Source organism: Myotis nattereri (genome assembly GCF_964212035.1).
Source record: "Myotis nattereri genome assembly, chromosome: 3".
Taxonomy (NCBI): Eukaryota; Metazoa; Chordata; class Mammalia; order Chiroptera; family Vespertilionidae; genus Myotis; species Myotis nattereri.
Genome location: NC_138077.1, coordinates 102,876,821 through 102,901,234, shown reverse-complemented (window position 1 = coordinate 102,901,234; position 24,414 = coordinate 102,876,821). Strand labels below are relative to the sequence as shown.

At 40.0% G+C, this 24,414-nt stretch overlaps 1 protein-coding gene across 1 annotated transcript in view; it reads left to right on the top strand.

Moving 5' to 3' along the window:
- Positions 1-24,414, top strand: part of MED12L (mediator complex subunit 12L) — a gene marked incomplete at its 3' end in the record, with an annotated part of 370,596 nt that overhangs the window by 336,716 nt on the left and 9,466 nt on the right. Inside the window, exons 33-38 of the mRNA XM_081086020.1 lie at positions 589-698; positions 886-1,021; positions 1,838-1,999; positions 3,770-4,132; positions 6,141-6,297; positions 11,325-11,533. Coding sequence (XP_080942146.1) covers positions 589-698; positions 886-1,021; positions 1,838-1,999; positions 3,770-4,132; positions 6,141-6,297; positions 11,325-11,533 — 1,137 coding nt within the window. The remainder of the gene's footprint in view (positions 1-588; positions 699-885; positions 1,022-1,837; positions 2,000-3,769; positions 4,133-6,140; positions 6,298-11,324; positions 11,534-24,414) is intronic.

Below are 24,414 nucleotides of genomic sequence, written 5' to 3'. Positions count from 1 at the left end.
TGAAGGGCACTCTGGGGATATTCACTGATTATTGATTTCAACAGAATTCCCACGCGTGAAAGAATAGACCTGGGGGCCATGCCTCCTGCTCATCGTTACTTCGGTGTTACTGGATAATTCTGAGTGCTTTTATGACAACAGGCTTAGATTCAATAGTAATTGACAGCACAAAGGTGTAGATGATTGGATTATGTGGTTCTGACCTATTTAGATTTAATTCGACTAAAATCACACCATAAAAGAGGGTATCCTGAATGTTTAGGAATAAAAGAAAGCTAATTATACTGACTTATAGTAGTAGGAATAGTTATATGTAGATTTTCCATTAAGAGGAAGGTCATTGTCCCTAAGCCTCTGCATTTTCAAGGATCAGCTGTCAAGGGTCAGCTGTAATTCCTATTGATCATGTGCCCACACTCAGGTGCCCTTCTCTTCTCTTCTCTTCTCTTCTCTTCTCTTCTCTCTCTCTTCTCTTTTCTTTTTTTTTTTTTGAGGATTTTCTTTAATTAATCAAAATTTGGCTAAATAAAATATATTTTTCTCTTTAACACAATGCAGATTTTTTTGTTGTATTTTTTTATGTACTAGGTGGGAGGAATGTTTGACACAGTGCAGAGGAGCACCCAATGGACCACAGACTGGGCCCTCCTCCTCCTTCAGATCATTACTTCTGGAACCGTTGACATGCACACTAACAAGTATGTACTTATCATTTCACCTTTACTTTGCTGTGCGTGTACATGGCAGAGGCTTTGATATACTGATGTTAATTTCTGTCGCATCTTATTTTCTTAGGTACATTCTATGCCTTAAATAAAAATTCTCTGTTAAGATTATCTTGGTTTTGCTCTGAGGTGAAAATAATTCTTTTCTGTCCCCTCTTAGTGAATTATTCACAACAGTTCTTGACATGCTGGGTGTTTTAATCAATGGAACATTAGCCTCTGACCTGTCCAACGCATTGCCAGGGGGATCTGAAGAGAATAGACGTGCATACATGAATTTAGTAAAGAAACTAAAGGCAAGTTTGTGACCTGCTTATTATGAACTCAGATGGCTTGTGGGTTTGTTATTTAGTACATTTTATCTAATTTTACTCCTCGTTAAATTAAATGTTATTTGTTGCACTCAAATTAATTTAATGTGATTATTTTGCTATTTTCTTTACCTTAGCTCACTAGAACCCCAAAGTAGTAAGCATATAGTTTGAAGGTTTGTCTTTTAAAAAAAATTATATTCATAAAACATGTTTAATTTTTTAAGGAACTTTAGAAATGCATTACCAAATATCTAATCAGAGTACCAGCATCAGATTTAAGATACATTTGTGCTTGGACTGGAACATGCAGTTGAAAATAATCACTTGTATAATATAATATCTAAATCCAATTCATTTTACTAACCACTAACACAGTTTTGAAATAAACTATAAGTAAACTGCATAAGAGAAAAAAAATCAATATATCTGATGACCTTACAGTAAAATAACCAATGGTTACCTTGCGCTGTGGCCCTGCATTCAAGAACGTGTTCCGTGCTGCAGCTCCTGCCTTCTCGTTACAGTTGCTGTCCTAGATTTTGTCATTTCAGCATTGTGAAGTTTGTTGTGTAACAAGCGTGCCTTTTTATGTGTTCTATTTTCTACCTAAAATGAAGAAATGAAACATACTCACCACTCTAATTGAGAGTTGCAACGTAGACCATGTTTCAAGTAAAAGAACATTTCAGCTCTATAATGGAAATGTTTCATAAGGGAACTTCCTTCTGGGCAACTTTTGCCTTCATTGTAATTTCTGTTCCACTTCTCTTTTTCTCTCTCTCATTTTTTTTTTTTTAGAAAGAGCTAGGAGACAAGCGGTCAGAAAGTATTGATAAAGTTCAACAGCTGCTGCCTTTGCCAAAACAGACATGTGATGTCATCACTTGTGAGCCTATGGGTTCCTTGATCGACACAAAGGGAAACAAAATTGCTGGGTTCGACTCTATAGATAAAAAACAGGCAAGAGTAAAGTGTTTGTTTCTCGTGTATATAACTATGTGTTAATCTTACAAAAACAAAATACAACTTTTTGTCTTCCTGTAAAGCGTATAAAGCATTTTAATTTTACAGTTTCCTGTTCTTTAAATGCATATTTTTATCATTTAATGGTTATTGGCATTATAATAAAAGTTAAATCTTTCAAGATCTTTACTTAAAATTGTACTTGAATTTAAGTGAATTTCTTAAATTCAACAATAGAAAACTAAAAAGCTTAGTGTAAAAAACAAACAAAAGATCAGCTGTAATTTTACTTCAGAATTAGAAACAATACGTTTAGATAATTTTTGTTGCTAAAAGTCTTTATGTAGTAAAACTATTTTGAGTAAAAATGTTTAAAGTGATGGTACTTTATTTTCATATCAATTAAACAATATTTAATGAAAACTTGATCTTATATAAGATATTAAGCAGGGTTTTCTTATAATACAAGAAGAGTGGTCCATGATTCTTTCAGTGAACGTGAACAACTACAGATTTCCAAAATCACAGAGATGACAGACAGAGCGCCTACCCTCTTAGTAGTAGATAGACAGAGTATGGTGAGGTTTGTGTGTCATGCTGCACAGTGTTAGGGACCCTGAGAAGGAGCCATCACACTCAGATGGCAAGTAAATAGTTGGAGCAGCATCCCCAGGAAAATCGACATGAATCATTTTGAAGGATTAAGAGTTAGCTGGGAGGTAGGGGAAAATGTAGTACAGGCAAAGGGAAGAATTTATGCAAAGACACAAAAAAGGTGGCTCATTGAACTGCAATGCAGCAGTAACTCGGAGTACTTTAGGTGCTTACCACATTGGTGCATTGTGGAGAGAAAGAGCTAGAATCATGGGCAAGTTGAGTTTGTAGTGCTGGTGGGCTCTCTAGTGGTGAGACATGTATAAGCCATTTGGAGATGTGGTCTTGGCACCCAGGAGAGAAGTCTAATCTCAAGACATATTAGGAAGCAGTCAGTATGCAGATGATACTGAGCCTTGGTTCTGGATACAGCTGCTCATGGAAGAGTGTGTAGGTAAGAGGGCATAGTTATGGAATGCCAGAGTAATTATTTTGGGGTTCATACTGAAGAAAAGTATTTTCAAATTGCTATGCCAGGGAAAGTACCAAGGGACATTACCAATTAATGTTAAAAATAAACTTCTTATTTTCAGAAACAAAATAACATTTTCTCCTCTGAACTCCGTAGAGATAAGCTTGAATTGAAGGAGTTTATTTCTACATGTTGGTCAAGTTAATTCTGTAATAAAATGACTTAACTATGGCTTATTAAGTACATGAAAGGTGCCCATATTGAATCAAGTCCACTCATGTTTGGATTAAAGTTCATTTGAGCCCAATTAGAGGTTGAATGTTTCTTATCCTAAAAACAATAAATGGATTCCAAAGATTTATAACTGATTAAAAGTTAGTATAGTAAGATCAACTTTATAGCATTTCTTAGAAATTATTGTTTTGCTAACAAAAGAAAACTACATGAAAAAAATGCCATTGTACAATAAACTGTATCTATGGAGCTCAGTGGTAGAGAGAACCATAGAACTGTGGATTCTAGCCAGCCCCACCAGTGATCTGTGTGACCCTGGACTGATTAGTTAGCCTGTCTGCTCTATGCTAAGTTCTTGTGAAGGCCCACACCCGCCAAAATGTTCTCTGAATCCATGTCCTAAGCAAGCCTGACCCTAATCAGAAAAAGGTCTGAGGGTGTGGTCATAGAATGTTATTTTGCCACAGGGTCTCCAGGTCTCTACGAAGCAGAAGGTGTCCCCCTGGGATTTGTTTGAGGGTCAGAAGAACCCAGCTCCTCTGTCCTGGGCCTGGTTCGGGACAGTCCGAATAGACCGGAAGGTGATCAAGTATGAGGAGCAGCACCACCTCCTTTTGTACCACACACACCCTATGCCCAAGCCCCGAAGTTACTACCTCGAGCCGCTGCCCCTGCCTCCCGAGGAGGAAGAGGAAGAGCCCACGTCTCCCATTTCTCAGGAACCAGAGAGGAAATCAGCTGAGCTGTCAGATCAGGGAAAAACCACAACTGATGAAGAGAAGAAAACAAAGGGAAGGAAGCGCAAGACAAAATCAAGCTCAAGAGTTGATGTAAGTGCAGGAAGTAGAGGGAACTTCGATGCAAGAGCATCCAGTAGATTTAGTGTCCAACTTATATCCCTAGAAGCACTGCTAAAAGCAGTAAAAACCTTTTTTTTGGTAAGAATTATCCTAACGAGGCACTGTCATAATGAATAGAATTAGGATCATAGCTTTTGATTTTTCTTCCTCTACTTTTTATAACTGTTTAATTTTAAGATTCCATTGTGAATCATCCTATATAATAAAACACTAATATGCAAATTGTCCCCTCGGGAGTTTGACCTACTGGGAGTTCGACTGCTCACTATGATGTGTGCTGACCACTAGGGTCGACGTGGAATGAAGGAAGGCCCCGGCCGGCAGCCAGAAGGCCCAGATCGGCCCTGATTGCCAGCCAGGCCTAGGGACCCTACCTGTGCATGAATTTCGTGCACCGGGCCTCTAGTATTTAATATTTCAGTGCCTCATGATTTCTCAGATTTGAAACTTGAATTTTTCAGACCTATAAAATCTCATCCTCTCACGTATTTTTCTTATAAGCTGTGTTTAACATAGTTATTGTATTTTTGGCAATTGATAGCTATAGTATGTTAAAATAAAATAAAGACACTCTATTTGGTCTTCCCTAGATAAATCTCCATCTAATATATTGAATAGGATGTTTGTGAGATTTCATATTCACCACTTCACCTTCCTCATCTGTGTATTCTACTTCTCTATCATATTTCCAGACTTTATAAAAGATAACATAAACATGATGTAGTTTCACTTCTTGTTTGCCTACTAGACTTCCCTATCTTTAGCAACATTTTCTTAAAAACAACAGAAATCTATGAGATGGTAATTTAAAATAATTTTATAGAACTTACAGAATTAATATATAAAATATCTTTCCATTTAACTGAAAAATACTTGAGAGACAATTTGAGATTATTTTCCTATGAAATTCAAAGGTGTTCTTACTGTGCAGTGGAAAAAATATTCACAATGTAGTGTTTAGACACCATGATTATTTGATGTTATTGTTTACCTTTGTCAAAGCCAAAACATGTCTTTGTCAACTGGATAGTTTGGTGATTATTATTCTAGAAATGACCACTATCACTTTTGGATGTCACTTGAGTGTCAGTGTCATCTTTCATACAGTCTTTCTGCCAGTATTCCTTTGTCTTGGAAGGGGTACTTAATAAGGTCCAGACTGCCATCCCTTGAAATCCGGGTTTCCCAGCCTGTCCAGCCACGGAGATGGATTTCTGTTCTTTTTAGCTGCAAAAGACCTAAAACTTATCTGATTCCCCAAGTGAGTCTTGGTCATTTCTTTGCCTCCCACACTACTCCTGCGGCTGCCTCTTCCCGATGGGATGAAGTGCAGGCTGTCCTTTTCTGAAATTTTATTTTCCCTTTGTCCTTTAGAGCTAGCCTAGACCTGTGACCCTTAGAGCCTTTTGGCTGCTGTGAGGAAGAGGAAGCCCTGTTGGGAGATTGGGGGTGGGGGTGGGGGTGGGGGTGGGAGTGGAAGTGGTTGTGTTTGCAGGATGGTGGTGGAGTCTGCTCTTGCAGAATACTGGCCTGAAAACTGGGAATAAGATCCTGTCCGAGCCGGGCCTGGCTCTGAAGTATTGTGGGCCTGTGGCAGGAATCTGATCTTCACCCCAGGCATCAGCAAGGCCTTTGGGAGACTTTGTAATTACAAAGTCGCCCTTTCAGCTGTGGTTGGTGGTCAATATCAATATTTTAAATGTGTTTTTAGTATTTTAAAATGAAGTTTAGAAAAGATATTTTTTTCCATCTCCCTCCACTGTAGCCAGGTTCTTTTTAAATTAATGAAAAGTATTCACTAAATGAGTGTTTTGCAGAGAATTATATTGAGACTTCTGCCTTCCATCACTCCCTTTATAAAATAGCCTTATATACTGGGAGAGAAGTTATCTCAAATAATGTGATAGGAAGAATTTGCATTCATTTCCTATGTGGTGTGTGGAGTTAAGTAACTTTTTGTTTTGACTTTATGTTGAAGGAGTATCCACAGAGCAACATATACCGAGTGCCTCCCAATTACTCACCCATCTCCTCCCAGATGATGCACCACCCACAGTCTGCCTTGTGGGGCTACAACCTCATGGGGCAGCCCCAGCAGCCTGGCTTTTTCCTGCAAAGCCCATCTCTTACTCCAGGTACGTGAAGAGAGCAGAGTCGGATCCTCGAGATGACAAGTGGCTTGGAGTTCTCACTTGGGGTTTTCCTTGCTTTTAATCTGAAACCTCCTTAAAACTTGGAAGTTTCAAGAGCTGAGTGCTCAGCTGACATTTATAGATTTCTCTCCATTCAACGTGTTACTTCTTCTAAAATAAGGTTTCAGTTATGAGTTTGTGGGCTGATTTTGGAGTTTTCATCCAGTGCTGGGAGGAAATTAGCCACTGATGAAAATCTTAAGCTATCTATAATAATAAAAGCGTACTATGCTAATTAGGCCGGATGTCCTTCCGGATGACCTTCTGGATGAAGCCCTGGTCCCGGGTGCCATAGGGAAGCTGGTGCCCGCAGCCGGGGGAAGGAAGGTCTATTTTGGCACGAATTTTGTGCATCAGGCCTCCAGTAAAATATAACGTTGATCGAAGTTTTATATTGTGAAATTTGTGTACATTTTTATCAGATATAGTTACCAGCATTTAAAAAGACTAGACAGTATTGCACAGTGTCTTTTATTATTTTCTTATGTTTTGAACTTTAAATTGTGTATACCATGGATTTCAGAAACCTGGTTCAGCAGGTAGATTTAGATACGATCAACAAGGAAAACTGCCATATCCAGAGTGGATGTTGCTGATTTGGGTATTGCTCCGATTCAAGCTCAGGTAGATTTTATATATGGAGTGAAGATTTTCCAAATACAAAATTTCTTAATTAGGAAAGGATTTAATTTTCTTTCTAAAGGAAAGTTTGCCTATTTTAGCAAAATAGATTATTTCTGAGATCTCAGTCTGCATTTTGTTAGGCTGTGTCTTTCTAATATATCATATTTTACTTATTGTGCTCCGCAGGATAGTGAATTTTTTTATTGTAAGTTGAGTATAACATTTTTGAGGTTTAGGGAAAAAGAAGATATCTGACTCTTGGCTTAGAGCAGTGGAGAATCCACAGTTTGTCCCATAAACTAGTGGCATAGAGAGCGTTCTGGGTGTTACAGTTCGAAGTTATAGTCTCGCTCTGGCACTTTCTGCTGTATAATCCTGGCCAAGTCCTAATTACTTTGTTCCTGATCATTTTACGGCTTGATCATTTGTAAAATGGATATGCTGATATATACCTTCATAGGATGGGTGATTGAAAGTAAATGTTTAAAAGGTAGCACTCAGAAGGGAACCTGACACAGCAGACATGTTAAGTAAATGGTCTGAATACATTCTCACGGCAGGGCTGTTGCACCTGCTGTTGCACCTGCTGGGCCCCGTGCTGGGAATGCTCTCCCTCAGACATCTGCATGCCTCAATGCCTCCTTTGGGTTTGGTCAGACCCCACTTTCTCAGTGAGCTTGCACTGACCACCCTACACTCTGCCCCCCTCCTCTTCTTTCTGTTTCTCCATGGCAACAGTGCTTGCTTAAGTGCTACATGTTCACTTACCTGCCTGCCCCAGAAGGTCAGCTCTGTGAGGGCAGGGGTTTTCTGTTATGTTTACTATAGTGTCCCCAGAACTTACAGCAGCATGTAAGCAGGCTCTCAAAGAAGGTTGTTGAGTGAGTAAATGCAGACTACAAAGAACAAGCTAGACTTCATGGTAAATGTGGAAAATAATACACAATTGACATCTCCTCTGATTTTCTCTTTAATTCCAAGGTCCTTGTGAACTTTGTAGCATTTTCAACTTTGTCAACAATAGAGTCCAGCACAAGGACTGTATGAATAGAAAGCTCAGTATACTGTAAAGCCACACACCCTTTCACCCTAGAGTGTTATAGAAGGTATTTGTAAGTTGGGGAATTTGGGTATTAGGTAAGTCTTAGGTATGATGATATGATGACATGTAAGAAAAATATGTGAAGTAAACAACTACTTATGAGCGTTATATATCTGTGAAATAATATAATTTCATAAAAATGTGAATCCTATGAAATTGAAGAAGAGTGTACAACATGTTTCCATTTATATACTGTACTAGAGGCCTGGTGCACAAAAATTTGTGCACTCGGGGGGCAGGGGGATCCCTCAGCCCGGCCTGTGCCCTCTTGCAGTCTGGGACCCCTCCGGAGATAACAACCTGCTGGCTTAGGCCTGCTCCCGGGTGGCAGAGGGCAGGCCCAATCCCTAGGTGCAGCCCCTGGTCGGGCTCAGAGCAGGGCCGATTGGGGAGTTGGGGCGCTGCCCCCTGTCATGCACAGAGCAGGGCAGATCAGGAGGTTGCGATGCCACCCTCAGTCACGCTCAGGGTAGGGCCGATTGGGGGGTTGGGGCACCATCCCCTGTCACACTCAAGGCAGGGTCGATGGGGAGGTTGCAGCGCCACCCCCTGTCACGCACAGAGCAGGGCCAATCAGGGGGTTGGGGCACTGCCCCCTGTCACTCACAGAGCAGGGCCTATCAGCGGAGTTGGGGCTCTGTACCCTGTCACGCACAGAGCAGGGCCAATCAGGGGGTTGGGGTGCTTCCTCCTGTCACACACAGAGCAGGGCCCATCAGGGGGTTGGGGCGCTGCCCCCTGTCACTCACAGAGCAGGGCCTATCAGCGGAGTTGGGGCTCTGTACCCTGTCACGCACAGAGCAGGGCCAATCAGGGAGTTGGGGCACTGCCCCCTGTCACGCACAGAGCAGGGCCAGTGGGGTGGGGGTTGGGGCATCACCCTCTATCACCAACAGAGCAGGGCCAATCAGGGGGTTGGGGCGCCTCCACTCTCACACTCAGGGCAGGGCCGATGGGGAGGTTATGGCTCTACCCCGTCACACACAGAGCAGGGCCTGTGGGCGGGGGGGGGCGGGGGGAGTGTTGGGGCGCCGCACCCTGTCACACACAGAGCAGGGCCGATCAGGGGATTGGGGCGCCGCACCCTGTCACACACAGAGCCACAGGGCGATCAGGGGGTTGGGGAGCTCCCCCCTATCAGGCACAGAGCAGGGCTGATCAGGGGGTTGGGGCGCCTTCCCCTGTCAGGAACAGAGCAGGGCGGATAGGGAGGTTGTGGCCCCGCCCCCTGTCACACACAGAGCCGCAGGGCGATCAGGGGGTTTGGGCACTGCCCTCTGTCACACTGATCCCGGTGCTGGGAGGCCTCTCGGCTCTGCTGATCCCGGTGCTGGGAGGCATATTACCCTTTTACTATATAGGATAGAGGCCTGGTGCATGGGTGGGGGCTGGCTGGTTTGCCCTGATGGGTGTCCTGGATCAGGGTGGGGGTCCCCACTGGGGTGCCTGGCCAGCCTGGGTGAGGGGATGATGGCTGTTTGCAGCTGGTCACACACCCTTCAGGGTGGGGGTCCCCACTGGGGTGCCTGGCCAGTCTGGGTGAGGGACTGAGGGCTGTTTTCAGGCTGGCGGGTGACGGAAGCTCCCAACCACTCCTTTTATTCTTTTTTTTTTTTTTTTATTCTGGGCCAGCTTTAGCTTTGAGGCTTGGCTCCAGCTCTTAGGCCTCCGCTGCTGAAAGTGGTTTCTGGCCTTTGCTTACAATGTTGCGATCCTGCTGGTTGAAGCCCAGCGGACTAAAGCGGGTTTCTGGGGTTTTGTTTAGCTTCTATATTTGTTACATAGTTGCTTAGAGTTGCAGCTCAGAGGCCTGCTGCGGCAGGCGGCAGGCGGGGAACGTTGGAGTCCTCTGTCATTGAAGCAAGCAAGCCTCATGTTAGTTTCAAGCTGCCTGGCTGCTGGCTGCCATCTTCCCTGATTAGCCAATGGGAAGGGTAGCGGTCGTATGCCAATTACCATGTTTCTCTTTTATTAGATAGGATAGTTAAAACACAAAACAGTGTCCACCCACACACATACACCTCTACCAAGCTCTCTCTTTTTCCGCTGTATACACGCCAGTATGGTAAATTTATAAGAAAATGTTTATGAATAATGAACATCAAATTTAGAATAACATTCAATAGGAGAAGGGGAGGAAAGTAACAAGGCTTCAAACATATTTATTATATTAATTTTTTTAGTTGATTCAGAGTTATAACATAGAAAAGTTAGGAAAAAAATAAAAGAAAGTAGACCGTAGTCTAATCTTTAAAAAGTATGTCCCTTATCCATAAAATGAGTCAATTACATTTTATACATTAGTTCGCATTCTTGCTTCACATAGTTACCTTGCCATATGTTACTCAAATCAACTATCCATTTTTCTCCCAAATGATCTTCAAATGCTGCTGAATTACTTATTAAATCATATCTCTGATTGTGATACTGAGTGTATAAAAGAGTGTGGATTTTTCGAGAGAGTAGCTTTCAACTTTTTGCCTCTATCATATTACTTGCTCTTTGTGAGGTCTTTATATAGACATTTTCTTATTCATGTACGTTAAAGAATGTATGTAGACTGTGTGGCGAATGAAGGGTTAGCACCTACTTTGAAGTCAGCAAATGTTGAATTTTTTTCCCCTTGAACTCTTAAAGACATTTGGCAAATTACATATGCAAAATGTTAAGGATTTTCTTTGGTTTCTTCAGCATCACTATAATCAATATTTCCTGTTTATTTATCTCTAGCCTTCAAAAAAATGTGTTTTATCTTTAGAATCAAGGTATTTGAAGTTTCCAAGCATTTCCAGTTTTTTAAGTATTTTTAAGCATCTCTACTATAAGATAGGCATTTCCCTTAAGTACTATGAGCTTCCAATTGTCTAAATTACAAAAGCGTTTCTAGGCCTGGCTTAGGACACTTGGCAGATGTAATACATTTTATGCAAGAAATATGTTCCTGGGAGCCTTCCATAATTTAAAACCCATGTGATTCCCAAAGTACGCCGACCACTGTTTCAGGCACGTCGCTTTAGCAGTTCAGGTGGCCCTTCGTGAGGCCGTTCAAATGCTATAGTTGCTCCTGCACCACCCTCCCTATCCTGTGAAAATTCTGCAGTTCTTGTGTAGGGTGGGATGGCGCCTTCTGTTCCATTTTGCTTCATAAAGTGAGGCTCAGAAGGTGAGGTTTCTACATTTTAATCAAATCAGTAGGAATTGCTGCATCAATGTATAGAAAGCCCTTCCTCTGGTTGCTTTGTAGGTGGCTCTAGACTGGACCCCACAGGCTCCTTTGTCCCTACCAACACCAAGCAAGCCCTGTCGAACATGCTGCAGCGGCGCTCAGGCGCCCTCATGCAGCCGCCCTCGTTGCACGCCATCACGTCGCAGCAGCAGCAGCTGGTCCAGATGAAGCTCCTGCAGCAGCAGCAGCGGCTCCTCCGGCAGGCCCAGGCCCGGCCGTGCCAGCAGGTGTGTCCAGGCCAGCAGAGATCCTCTGCGCCTCGTGGTTTTCTCTCAATAGGTTGAGCAAGGCCTGTGTGACATGTGCTTCCTGCGTGCTCATCCTGTGCGCTTGGTGAATGCAGGTATCTCTTTCTTACACAGGCTTAGAAATACTGTTCTCTTTGATCAGATAAGAACTCGAAATGTCTTAGGTTCATTTAAAGCAGGGGTGGGGAATGTCCGGCCTATGGGCTGTATAAGGCCAGCAAAATCATTTGGTCTGGCCCTGCAAAGGCATTAGGAAGGAGTTAATTAAATGTTTGCCCAAATATAACAGGCTAATTTTTAAGTTGATACTCTTGTATGGCCCCCGAGTGATGTCATAAATATCCAAATGGCCTTTGGCAAAAAAAAGGTTCTCCACCCTGGACTTAAAGGATGCCTTAAAACACAAAGAAGAACTGATGACTTTCTAGTCCCTTAGATGCAGCAGGACTGTCATCCTGGAAGTGATCTTCTCTGAGCTCTCATTCAGTATTTAATTATCACCACATTCTGTACTTTCAGGTATTTAGCTCTACTTTCATGTATTATTATTTCATTTACTACTTTGAGGGTGAGTCTCTGAAGCCTATGTTTCTTAGGTTTTCTCCTACAATGCCCTGAGCAAATCCTGTGTTTTTAAAAAATATGTATTTTTATTGATTTCAGAGAGGAAAGGAGAGAGAGAGATAGAAACATCAATAAGGAGTGAGAATCGTTGATTGGCTGCCTCCTGGAGCCTCCTATTGGGGATGGAGCCCAAAACCCAGGCATGTGCCCTGACCCGAAATTGAACCATGACCTTCTGGTTCATAGGTTGACATTCAACTACTGAGCCACACCGGCCGGGCCAGATTCTGTTCTTATTGCATACTTAATGAGGAGTATAGCAGAGAAAGAATGCATTGCAAATAACTGTCAGTATATGCTTATCTTTAAAGTAATTCTTGATTTATATTATTTCTATTTTTTTGCCCTATAACCCATTATCTTTAACTTTATAGATGACCATGATTATTAGAATGCAGAAGTAACACAGAATTTAGTATAGACTCATAAAACCACGAATCTATTCAAATACATAAAATAAAAAGAGGGAAGGGAGATTGTGACTTCTTTTTCTGCATACTTTTTGAGTTCACTTTTTCTTGAAATTGTACTATTTTGATGATGGTGATGATAGTAATAATACTAGTTAGAAGCAGCTAACACTGATGGAGCACGTATTATCTGGCAATATACTTTCAAGCACTTGTAAATGTATTAGTTATCTTAGATCTCACAGCAGTCCTATGAGTTGGGCATTGTTGTGATCCTCAAAGGACGTAGCCAATCGTCAGATGTATCCTGCTCTAAGAAAAATCACAAAACTTTCAAAGCAAGAAATTCTAATGTTTTAAAAAATATTTTTGTATTTTTATAACTTTCTACACATATTTCCATACTGCATTCCACCCACTTCTGCATGGGGTATTGGGGTTGGGAGGGTTATGCATTCTTAAAAAAGCTTTCTTTTCTTACCTGTATTATAAAGACAGGAAAGAGGAAACTAGTTGAACTGTGTGAGAATGCAAACAACAGTCACTACAGGCTTGCCTGTACCCGACCTGTAGTGATTTAAATTCCCTGCGTGTCAGGCAAGATGGGCTTAAGCTGCTTCATACACAGATATTATGAAGATTTGATTAAAATATTAAAAAGCTTTGATTTTGCTTAAATAAGCAACATGTTTGGAACCATTAAAAATCTCAGTGGTATATTAGCTTTGTTGGAGATGATTGTTTCATTTCTTACCAAGATAAATTAAAATTTTACTGTGAGTAACCAGCCCACTAAGATGAATTTAGCTCCCTTTTAAAGTAATGTAAACCTAAGTAAAATTTGCCTTCCAATAAGTTTATTTAGTTTTTCATGTCTACCTTTTTATCACAAGTTATAATTTGCTTTATTAATAACACACTTTCAAATGATTACTGCTAAATTCAGTTTTGAATTTATCTAAGTGGTTCCTAGTATTGCGAAAGTAGTAAAGCTCACTGGGCAATTTCTAGGTAAACATACCTTTCCTCATGTAAGCCATGGCAAGCAATTTCCCCTAAAGTAATTTTTTAAAAGGAATTTAAAAGAATAAAAGAATAATGTGAGTGTAATGAAAGATATCCTTGCATATTTGGAGAAGGCAGGCTTAAGACCCAGCATGTACCCAGAGGACCCCATTACCCCCACACTTTCCTCTAACCACTAAAACTACCTGACTCAATTCCATCACACTACCTAGAGTTACACTGCTTGTACTAATAGGAATTAACTGAGAGTTCATTTTTTTTCTAACTTATTTTATTGTACCAACTGTGTCACACTGTTGGATTTTTCTTTTTCTTTTTTCTCCTTTCTTTTCTTTTGAGAAATTAGAAATCCCTTCTTCAAGTAGTAAAAGCTCAACCTGATGATACTGATTGTATAATACTCCCTCCCCTCCTCCCCTGTATTCTTTTTTAGCAGTTGAAACTTGCTTTAGAGTCTGTGAAGGGCTTTCGGAAACATATACACTTTTTTTCTCAATCACCATTCTTAAAGTGCTGGATAACTGAGCAAAACAGCATTCTTATAAGGAAGAGAATTGCACACATGGTACAGTCATCGGACATAGTGGTCCTTCGTGGAGTAAATGAGATGTGTCTGTAGCATCTGCGAGAGTGCCTGCACCTGCCAGGGTCTCTCCTAATAGGTCATGTGGTTATTGTGGCAGAAAAATTCTTGTGCTAATCGTTAAAAATCTAGAATAAAAACAGAATTATATGGAATATATTGGATATTGATAAATTGTTTATTATATGATTCTGGATGCAATTAGAATCCAGAATTTTTTTTGGATATATTTATTTTTCTAATAAATAGTGACCTCTGTTCTTCATGAGAGGAAATGATAGAGAAATATTGAAACTAATTTTGGCAGGAACATTTTCTCAGGTTACATGCCTTCTCATAATGTGACTCTCTAGCTCAGGGGTGGGCAAACTTTTTGACTCGAGGGCCACAATGGGTTCTTAAACTGGACCGGAGGGCCGGAACAAAAGCATGGATGGAGTGTCTGTGTGAACTAATATAAATTCAAAGTAAACATCATTACATAAAAGGGTACGGTCTTTTTTTTTTTTTTTTAGTTTTATTCATTTCAAACGGGCTGGATCCGGCCCGCGGGCCGTAGTTTGCCCACAGCTGCTCTAACTACATAAGAACTCTTATGGTGTGTTTTTCTTTTAGTTTGGGGCTTATAGGGAAATTAAAATTAATATAATTTTTCTTATTAACCTAGCAGTTTTCTAATTACAGAAATCCATTTTCTTAAATGTAGCAAATGTGTTGGAGAATTTCCATTTATCTCAACTTTTAAGACTGATCTTATAATTATAGAAGATGTTTGTTTGTTTTTTAGTGTCACCCAAGGATATTTTTATTGATCTTAGAGAGAGAGGAAGGGGAAGGGGGAGAGAGAGAGAGAAACATTGATGAGTTGCCTCTTTTTCAAAAAAAAATTTTATTGATTTTTTACAGAGAGGAAGGAGAGAGATAGAGAGTTAGAAACATCGATGAGAGAGAAACATCGATCAGCTGCATTCTGCACACCCCCTACTGGTGATGTGCCTGCAGCCAAGGTGCATGCCCTTGACCGGAATCGAACCTGGGACCCTTCAGTCCCCAGGCCGACGCTCTATCCACTGAGCCAAACCAGTTAGGTCTATGGGTTGCCTCTTGCACGCATCCTGACCAGGGATTGAACCTGCAGTTTTTTTGGTGCATGGGACAACATCAGCTGAGCCACCTGGCCGGGCAGCAGATGCATTTAAAGATTGACTAGCATCTCCAAGCCTTGGATATGACTGTTCTCTAGGCCAGTTGTCTGTGACTTCCTTGGTCCCCACCCTCTTCTTATAAGATCAGGTACTGGGGCCCTAACTGGTTTGGCTCAGTGCATAGAGCACCGGCCTATGGACTGAAGGGTCCCAGGTTCGATTCCGCTCAAGGGCATGTACCTTGGTTGTGGGCACATCCCCAGTAGCGGGTGTGCGGGAGTCAGCTGATTGATATTTCTCTCTCATTGATGTTTCTAACTCTCTATCCTTCTCCCTTCCTCTCTGTAAAAAATCAATAAAATATATTTGAAAAGAAAAAAAAAGATCAGGTACTGGGTTTTAAAATATTTTGTATCACCGTGAGCACAGGGTAGAAATCTATGAAATGTTTATTAAGCAAATTCATGTTTTTGAGCAGCTGTTTTCCAAAGCCTAACGCAGCGGTTCTCAACCTGTGGGTTGCAACCCCTTTGGGGGTCAAATGACCCTTTCACAGGGGTCGCCTAAGACCATCCTGCATATCAGATATTTAAATTACGATTCATAACAGTAGCAAAATTACAGTTATGAAGTAGCAATGAAAATAATTTTATGGTTGGGTCACAACATGAGGAACTGTATTTAAAGGGAAGGTTGAGAACCACTGGAAAGTTTCCTGGTAGTCTTACTCCTTAGTCTGATTATTATCTACAAACTCATCTCATTGCTCCCCGAAACTGCTCCCAGCAATGACCTGCTATGATTGTTTTAAAAACCTAGATGCGGCAGGGAAGACATAAATTCCTGGTTTCTGGATGTGTCTCAGAACTTGCGGATTCCCCCTTAGCCTCCTCCCATCTGAGGAGCGAAGTTGATGTATGTAGGAATTATCTAGTCTAGACATGGTGCACAATGATGTTCAGAGCACCATCGTAAAGTAATGAATTCTGCTGCAGACAACGAATAGCAGCTCCAGCTGGTCGTGGAATTTCCTGTTAGAGACCATCCTGTATTTCTTCAGGAATGTATTGAGACATTTGGAGAGTGTCTAGAAAATAGGTGCAAATAGCATGGATATTGTTGGGTATTTTTAATCAATTTATTTGACATAATGATTGTTATATAATCAAGTGTATTTTCATATAGCTTTAGTCATATCAACATGCATAAAGACATTTTGGGAAGAAAACTTGTATTCATTCTTCTTAATTACAGTCTTGACTTGATTACTCTTCATTCCTTATCTGTCCCTTATTAAAATGGGGCTCAGTGAAGTGATTGTCACCTTTCTGTGCCTCAGAGCCTCACCTATACAGTGGAGTTAACACATATTTACTTTATAGGGTTCTTGTGAAATTAATTATTTAATATATTGAACAGCCCTTAAAATAATGGCTGGCTCATAGTAAGTGCTCAAAAAATGTTAACTGCCATAGTTACTATCACTGTTTTATTACTATTCACAGAAAATTCCTATTCTATAAAAATGATCTTTACTTTCTTAAATATATTAAGGATTAAAAGAGAATCAAAGCACATTAAAGGCTTTACTTATATAATTACATTAATTACCCCTAATGAGATTGGTTCTCAGTGGTCACCAGTAAGAGAACAATAAAAAGGAATATTGATTAGCTTTCCTAGTAGGCTTTTTGGTTTCTAAGACCAGAATGTTTATGTTATAACCGTCTAAAATTCTGTGATACAAACTTTAGTGGGGCTGATTACAATTTCAGTATTAAAAATGCCATGTGTTTTATGTTCTACATAGCCTATGAGAACTATCACAAAATACAGAATATGGGTTATAACAATGCAAAATGCTGCTTAAATTGTTTTCCAGTCACCTTTTTATATCCAGTATTTTTCTTCTCATACAGGAACTTCCTTCTCCACCCCACCATGTCAGACTTCTGGGAATGGGCATTTTCACATAGGAAAAGGACTTAATTTTATGCCTTGGTTTATGGTATCACTTTATCTTAATTTGTCCCTTTAAATGCATAAAAGCATTTTATGAATAATAATCAATGTCAGACAGTTTAAGATTCCAAAGAAAGACAGCCAAAGATATATGTATTTAGCTTAAATTGATGGAGACAAATTTGGAAGGAAGCAACTGGTTTGCAGACTGTCCTATATAATAAAAGCCTAATATGCTAAGTGTCCAGTTTGGTCGGCCAGTCAATCAAAGCGTAATATGCTAATGATATGCTAAGGCCACTCAAATGCTCGCTATGACGTGCACTGACCACCAGGGGGCAGTCAGTCAACTGGTGGACCAGTCACTTTGCTATGCACTGATTACTAGGGGGCATATGCTCCGACCGGTAATTTATCTTGCTGCTGAGGGTACAGCCAATCGGGACTGAGTGAGATAGGCCTGACATGCCCTGGAGCCCTCCCGCAGCCCCTCCCTGGCTGGCCAACCTCCTACACCCCTCCCTGGCCCTGATTGTGCACTAGTGGGGTCCCTCGGCCTGGCCTGCACCCTCTCGCAATCTGGGACCCCTCAGGGGGTGTCAGAGAGCCGGTTTTATCTTGATCCCGCAGGCCAGGCTGAGGGACCCTGCTGGTGCACGAATTTGTGCACCGGGCCTCTAGCCTATAATAATAAAAGCATAATATGCTAATTAGACCAAATGTCCTTCCAGACATCCTTCCAGATGACCTTCCAGATGAAGCTGGGGCTGCGAGGGAAGCCTTTGTTCCAGGTGCCAAAAGGAAGCTGGGCTGGCAGCCGGGGGAAAGAAGGCCTACTCTTGCACAAATTTCATGCATCAGGCCTCTAGTCTATAATAATAAAAGCATAATATGCTAATTAGACTGGACATTCTTCCGGACGACCTTCTGGACAAAGCCGGGTCCTGGGTGCCTGCCAGCAGCCGGAGGGAAGTCCAGGTCCTGCATGCCAGAGGGAAGCCAGTGCCAGCAGCTGGGGGAAGGAAGGCCTACTCTTGCACGAATTTTGTGCATTGGGCCTCTAGTAGATAATAAGTCAGAAGGATTTTTGTGACATTGAAGAAGGAGATTTCTCATAGTGGACAGAAATGGTGTGTCAGTTATGGCTAGTTGTTGTTTATTAGAACACTAATTATCACCCGTAGAGCAGGTGCCATTGTTGGGCATCCAAATAAAAGCTTTAGGTAACAATGAAATGACAATGGCTGGGTCAAAGCCTCCCAGACTTGTTAGCTCCTTGGTAAAAGTGAAGCTGTAACTTCCTAAAAACATGCCTCTGAGGTTTATGAAGCCCGTTTAAGATGATTAACCAAGATTTTTGTTAGGTAATTGATTTCCTACCCTACAGATATGGTATCACCTTGGAACATCTGTTTCCTTCCGTTGCTCTTTCCCTTCTCTTCACTCTCTAGAGGTATATTTCAAACATGCAGATAAGAATAGAAAATAATATAGGAAACATTGGTGTACTTAGCACCTAGTTTTATTTAAAACATTCTGCAGTATTTGCTCTAGATGATTTAAAAAAATGAATCATTACAGATATGGACAAGGCTCCTTATCTTCTCTCATTTCCGTTCTTACCTATAAAGAGGTAATCATGAATTTGGTGCTTCTCTTTCTTATTAATGTTCTTATGCTTTTAGTACATATTTTTGCATTCATTGACATAAACATTATATAGTATTATTTTCATACTTGAAACTTTGTAGAATTATCTTATATGTGTATTATTTTACAACTTTTGTATTTTGACTAATTTTAAATTACATTAACTTTGTTACATGTAGTTTTATTCATTTATTTGTTCTGATTGGATGCTATTCCATTGTGAGTTCTTACATTTATCCATTCTCCTGTTGGAGTTGTTTATGTTTTGCCAATTATTTCTAACTGTTAATAGTGCTACAGTGAACATTTTTGTACATTTCTTCTCTGTGTTTGGAGAGTTTCAGGGTATGTACTTGAAGTGGAAATGCTGATTCAGTTTCCAAAGTGATATTGATTTCTGTCAGTTATGAGTGTTACCTTTCTCCACGTGCTCACCAACCCTTGATACTGTCCTCCTTAATGTTCTCATTCAGAGCAGGTGAAATGGTATTGTTTTAGAACATTCTAATTTGCATTTCCTAATAACCTGTGAGTTTAGGCATTTTTTATAACTTCACTAGCTAGTCAAGTTTTCCCTTCTATAATTTTCCTAATTGTATAATTTGAGCATATTTCAAAATAATTTTATTTTTATTCGATAAAGGTGGGCAAAATAGTTTTATTGAAACCGATCTGGAGTCTTGACAATTATCTTTACTCAGAGAGTGTAATTTATAAGCATCTCTGTGACAAGGAATGAACATAAGGGGACAGACACCACTGAACTAGTAAATGTGTCCTAAAGCCTTTTATTTTTTTTTCCTTGGATGGAAACCATGTCCAGGGAAGTGGGTGCTTTGCTTATTGCTTATTATCTGTCATTTCTCTATTTATTTGAATAAGAAAGGTGCTCATTTTATTTGCTGAAATTATGATTAGGCAACTAGAATGATCTAAAAGATCATGTGTACAGCTTGGTTTTTATAAGAGAGGGGAGCAGATTGGTATGGAGGGTGAGAGAATGGGTCACTAATACAGAGGTGGTTGTTGATTTTAAAGATATATGTCCAGGTGCAATGAATTACTAGTATGTGCCTATGCCTAAAATGGTGAGAATAAATGTTATTTGCTTGGAAAATTCCTCCTGTAATTTCTAGTCCTTAGTATAGTAAAATATTTTTTTCTATTAGTGTTGAGAATACTTTGTCTCATTTGTATCTCTAAAATTCTGTGAGCAGAAAATTTTTAGTATCTCAGACAAAGTATCACTTAGAATCCTATATAATAAAAGGCTAATATGCAAATCAATCAAACAGCAGAACAACTGGTCACTATGATGTGCACTGACCACCAGGGGGCAGATGCTCAATGCAGGAGCTGCTCCCTGGTGGTCAATGCACTCCCTCAGGGGGAGCGCTGCTCAGCCAGAAGCCCAGCTCACGGCTGGCAAGCACAGCTGCGGTGGCAGGAACCTCTCCCGCCTCTGTGGCAATAAGACATCCCCCAAGGGCTCCCGGACTGCAAGAGGGCACAGGCCCGTCTAAGCCCCTCTTCTCCCCCTCCCCTCCCCCCCCCCCCCCCAGTGCATGAATTTCATTCACTGGGCCTTTAGTCTGTTTATTAAAAAATGATTAAACCAGGGAATTATTTACCTGAGAAATAGGAATTTCCCCCAAGCACTTAGTTCTCTTTTTCTAAATCAGATTCCTTGTTAGTGTGTAAATGTTGGTGGGACTAAAAATATTTGTTGTCTGATTTGGTTGATTGAGTGCATGGTGAACCCAATGCTCTGTTTTCATTTTTATTTACTGAGATCAGAGCTGTCTAATTACATTGTCCAATAATATATGAACTGCTGATTTGTTCACTTAATGTCTTGTCCATTCAATGTGACCCAGATGTCCTGAGCTGTCCCACTGGCTCTAGGCCAGGAAGAATGCTGGTTCCCTGTTATTCGCTGGGGACCCAACATCCCTTCGCTACAGGCAGTGTCTGTGTGCGCTCTTTCCTTGACCTCTTTACGTCGCCATGTAACCTCCAGTTTGTGCTATTCAATTATATAAAATTACCATATTCGTTTCAGTGTCCAGACTATGGTGGTATCGTTTGCCATATAAGTTAATAAAACCTCTGTAGGCCCTGGGTTTTTAAATCTTGACTCCCTGAAACATTGTTTTAAAATGAACTATTTCATGTGTATTTTGGCTACCCACATCATCAGGCTGAAAAATCTTATCTGTATTGTCTGCCGTTTTCTTGCTGTCCCCTTTCTGTAGGACTTCTGTAACTCTGCTGTCTCCCTTCTGGAAGACTTTGACAACATAATGGTAACACCCCTGCTGTCATCTCTTTTCTTTCTTTCTTTTTTTTTAAGTAAACGTTTATAGCATTTCTCTGTGAACATCAAAATGAGAAGCGGGTTGTTCTTCTATAGCTGGTAATAACTGTAGTCTTCATTTCACTGTTACTCCCTTGGTTTATGTTTGAGACGGGAACACAAACTCATGAATGTGCTGACCATGTCCAATCCAATGGCATTTATTTCGGAAAGTTTTCCCCTTTGCTTGCCTCATGGTTTTCATCATATATGTGTATGGTATAGGAACAGTGGATGTTCATGCCTTGGCTTGGGAGCATAGACCAGTTTGTGCACCTGCATCTCAGTTCCAATTTTGAACACGTCTATTCTCGAGCTCTTGCACTCTCTGTGGTAACTCACATCAGTAGCAGAGGAACGCATGGCATGCTAACTCATAGGCCAGTGCAAGACAATGAAAACTGTGGTTATGAAACATACCTTTCTCATCACATCCCACTCACTGGCTATTCCAAAATTTTCAACAGAACACATCATTTCTATTTTCTTTCCAGTATGGAGGATATGTCTTTTCAAGCATAGATCTTGTGCATGCATGTCATATGATTTCACCTTTGCTGCTTTGCCTGGGCTAGCTAAGAATGCATGTTTTGCATTAAATTACTTATAGGTTTCTGTATCAGGTAGCCAACTTACAACATAAATCCAAGAAGCATTAGAATAAAAAAGAGCACACATCTCAGATGTGAATGTAAGTCAACTTGTTTCACTGCCAATTTAATGGGTAACATTTTCTATACATTGGTGAAAATATCCTTAACTGCACAGTCAAACTCTGAAAATATTCCTGTTATTAAATACTTGTTATGTAGGCAGTTTCTTTAAGTTATTTCTGCAAAGGAAAGTTTAAACTTTTCTGAAAATCAGTTTTCCTATCAATTTTTTTACACTGTTGTACAGAGAGCAAGTGAAGGTTTTATTTCAAAACTTGAAATAAAAATGTATCAAATTTAAAACTTTTGGAGGTTGGTGATAGTTATTGTTCAGATGCTAATGTAATTCAGTTAGAAAACAATTTGTATCAGTCATTGATTTTATTTTAAAGAAAGAATTAGACAAAATATTTTGTCATGTATTTAAAGTCAAAAGGGTTTATTATTTTTATTTTCATTCAAATTAATAGAAATATGTACATATATCTTTGTTTTCCTTTTCACTATCCTTTTATTTTCCTAAAATATTCTCCAGTATTAGAAATTTAATGAATGTATATACTCTGCCAGTCATTATATTCATTATTTATGGACATGCTAATAGAATATATTGTAAAACTTTATTGTATGGAGTGTCCTTATTTTAGAATGAATCCCTTTGTTCTAGCAATTAATCTTACTATTAATTGATTCTTAACCAATTTATGTTTGATGTGAAAGCTTCATATGAGAATCAAGCATAACTGTCAACAGGATCTCTTGTAGTTATAGAATTTTCTCTATTATCTGAAATCAAAATACACCAGTATGTGGGGAAGGCCATAACCTCTGGTTCACACCATGTGTTTTAGTCTTGAGCACTGTTACTCAGTACCTGCCAAGCTAATAACACAAACAAAACCCTTTTTGGTAGATGGCTCATAAAACATTAACCACTGGTTTTCATTAGATTACTTTTATTATTATTCCTAAATCAGCATTTTTAAAAACAAAGTCACAAAATCTGGTATTTTAGGTCCAACTCCCTACTTGCAACCCTGAGACATTATTGGGGAAAAAATCATTACATTAACTAGTGAGTAGAGTGGATAGGACATTCCTGGTCCTGTAATGCTGCTGCTTATAATGCTGACTGCCTGCTAGCGGGCTGTATGACCAGTTCTCCTGTGAGAACAGAGCTTCACATTTGCTTAGTTGACTGAAGGAGCGATTGTTAATGAAGAGAACAGGGCTCCAAAGGATGAAAATTATGTATGAGCATCGATTTTAATTTACTAGATGCATTGACTTCAAATTATACAAAAGGCCTTTGAGTCAACATCTCTTTGATCTCAGACACTTCTCTTGTCTAATGAAAAATAAAGCAGTAAAGAAAATTGTTCTTATAATGGTCATAAAAATGAATCTATATTGAACAGTACAGCCTTTTTATTTATTTATTTTTTGAATTGATTTCAGAGAGAAAGGGAGAGAGAAAAAGGGATAGAAACATCAGTGATGAGAGAATCATTGATTGGCTGCCTCCTGCACACCCCTCACTGGGGATTGAGCCCCCAACCCGGCATGTGCTCTGACTGGGAATCAAACCATTACCTCCTGGTTCATGGGTGGATGTTTAACCACTGAGCCATGCCGGCTGGGCAGCACTGCTTTTTTTTTTTAGAAGATTTTAGAAAATGGAAAATTTTAAAAATATAATGGTTTTATATTTCTCACATAGAGGCAAGCCCAAAGCAAAGTACATGAAAGCAAACTGGAGAGAATATGTGTAGGAATTTATCTCAGGTGGCAATATAGAGATGGGTTGGTGTAATATTCAGAATTTCCCAGTTAGCTAAGCCTTATTCTCTTAGCACAAGGAAGCCAGGTGCCTGAGGATGGGAGCTGGAGCCAGGGCATAAAAGTGTATGCTTTCTCTTTCGGTAATGTGCTCAAAGTCATATGGCACCTGGCTGACTACACACATTTCATCAAAAACAGCTTCCTGAACTATCCATTGTACCCATAAAAATACAAAGTTATTGTTGCCTCTGATCACTTCAGTTAAACAGAATAAATCAAGACGGGGAAATTGAAATCCACATATTAATGCAGGTAGAAGGAAGAAATGATTAGAATAATAGGTGCTAAAGAGTACATTTAAAGTGAGTTTTCAAAACAAAAGATGGTACTGAAAAATATGGGGCAGTTGAAAAGCACTTGGTAAACTAACTTGTGCTTAAGTAAAAATAAAATAAAGCTTAGAAAGTTTTCTGAAAAGAACAGATGCATGAAACACGAATTACGTATAACTAAGTTGACCATGTGTCCCATTTTGCCAGGCATGGTCCCACTTAGTACCTGGTGTCTGGCCTGCCCTGGGTGATTAGTCCCTTCTTGAATAAATGCAATAAACCATCCCCACCAACATTAAAAACCTTGTACTAAATCTTAATCTGTAGTTGCCTTGCT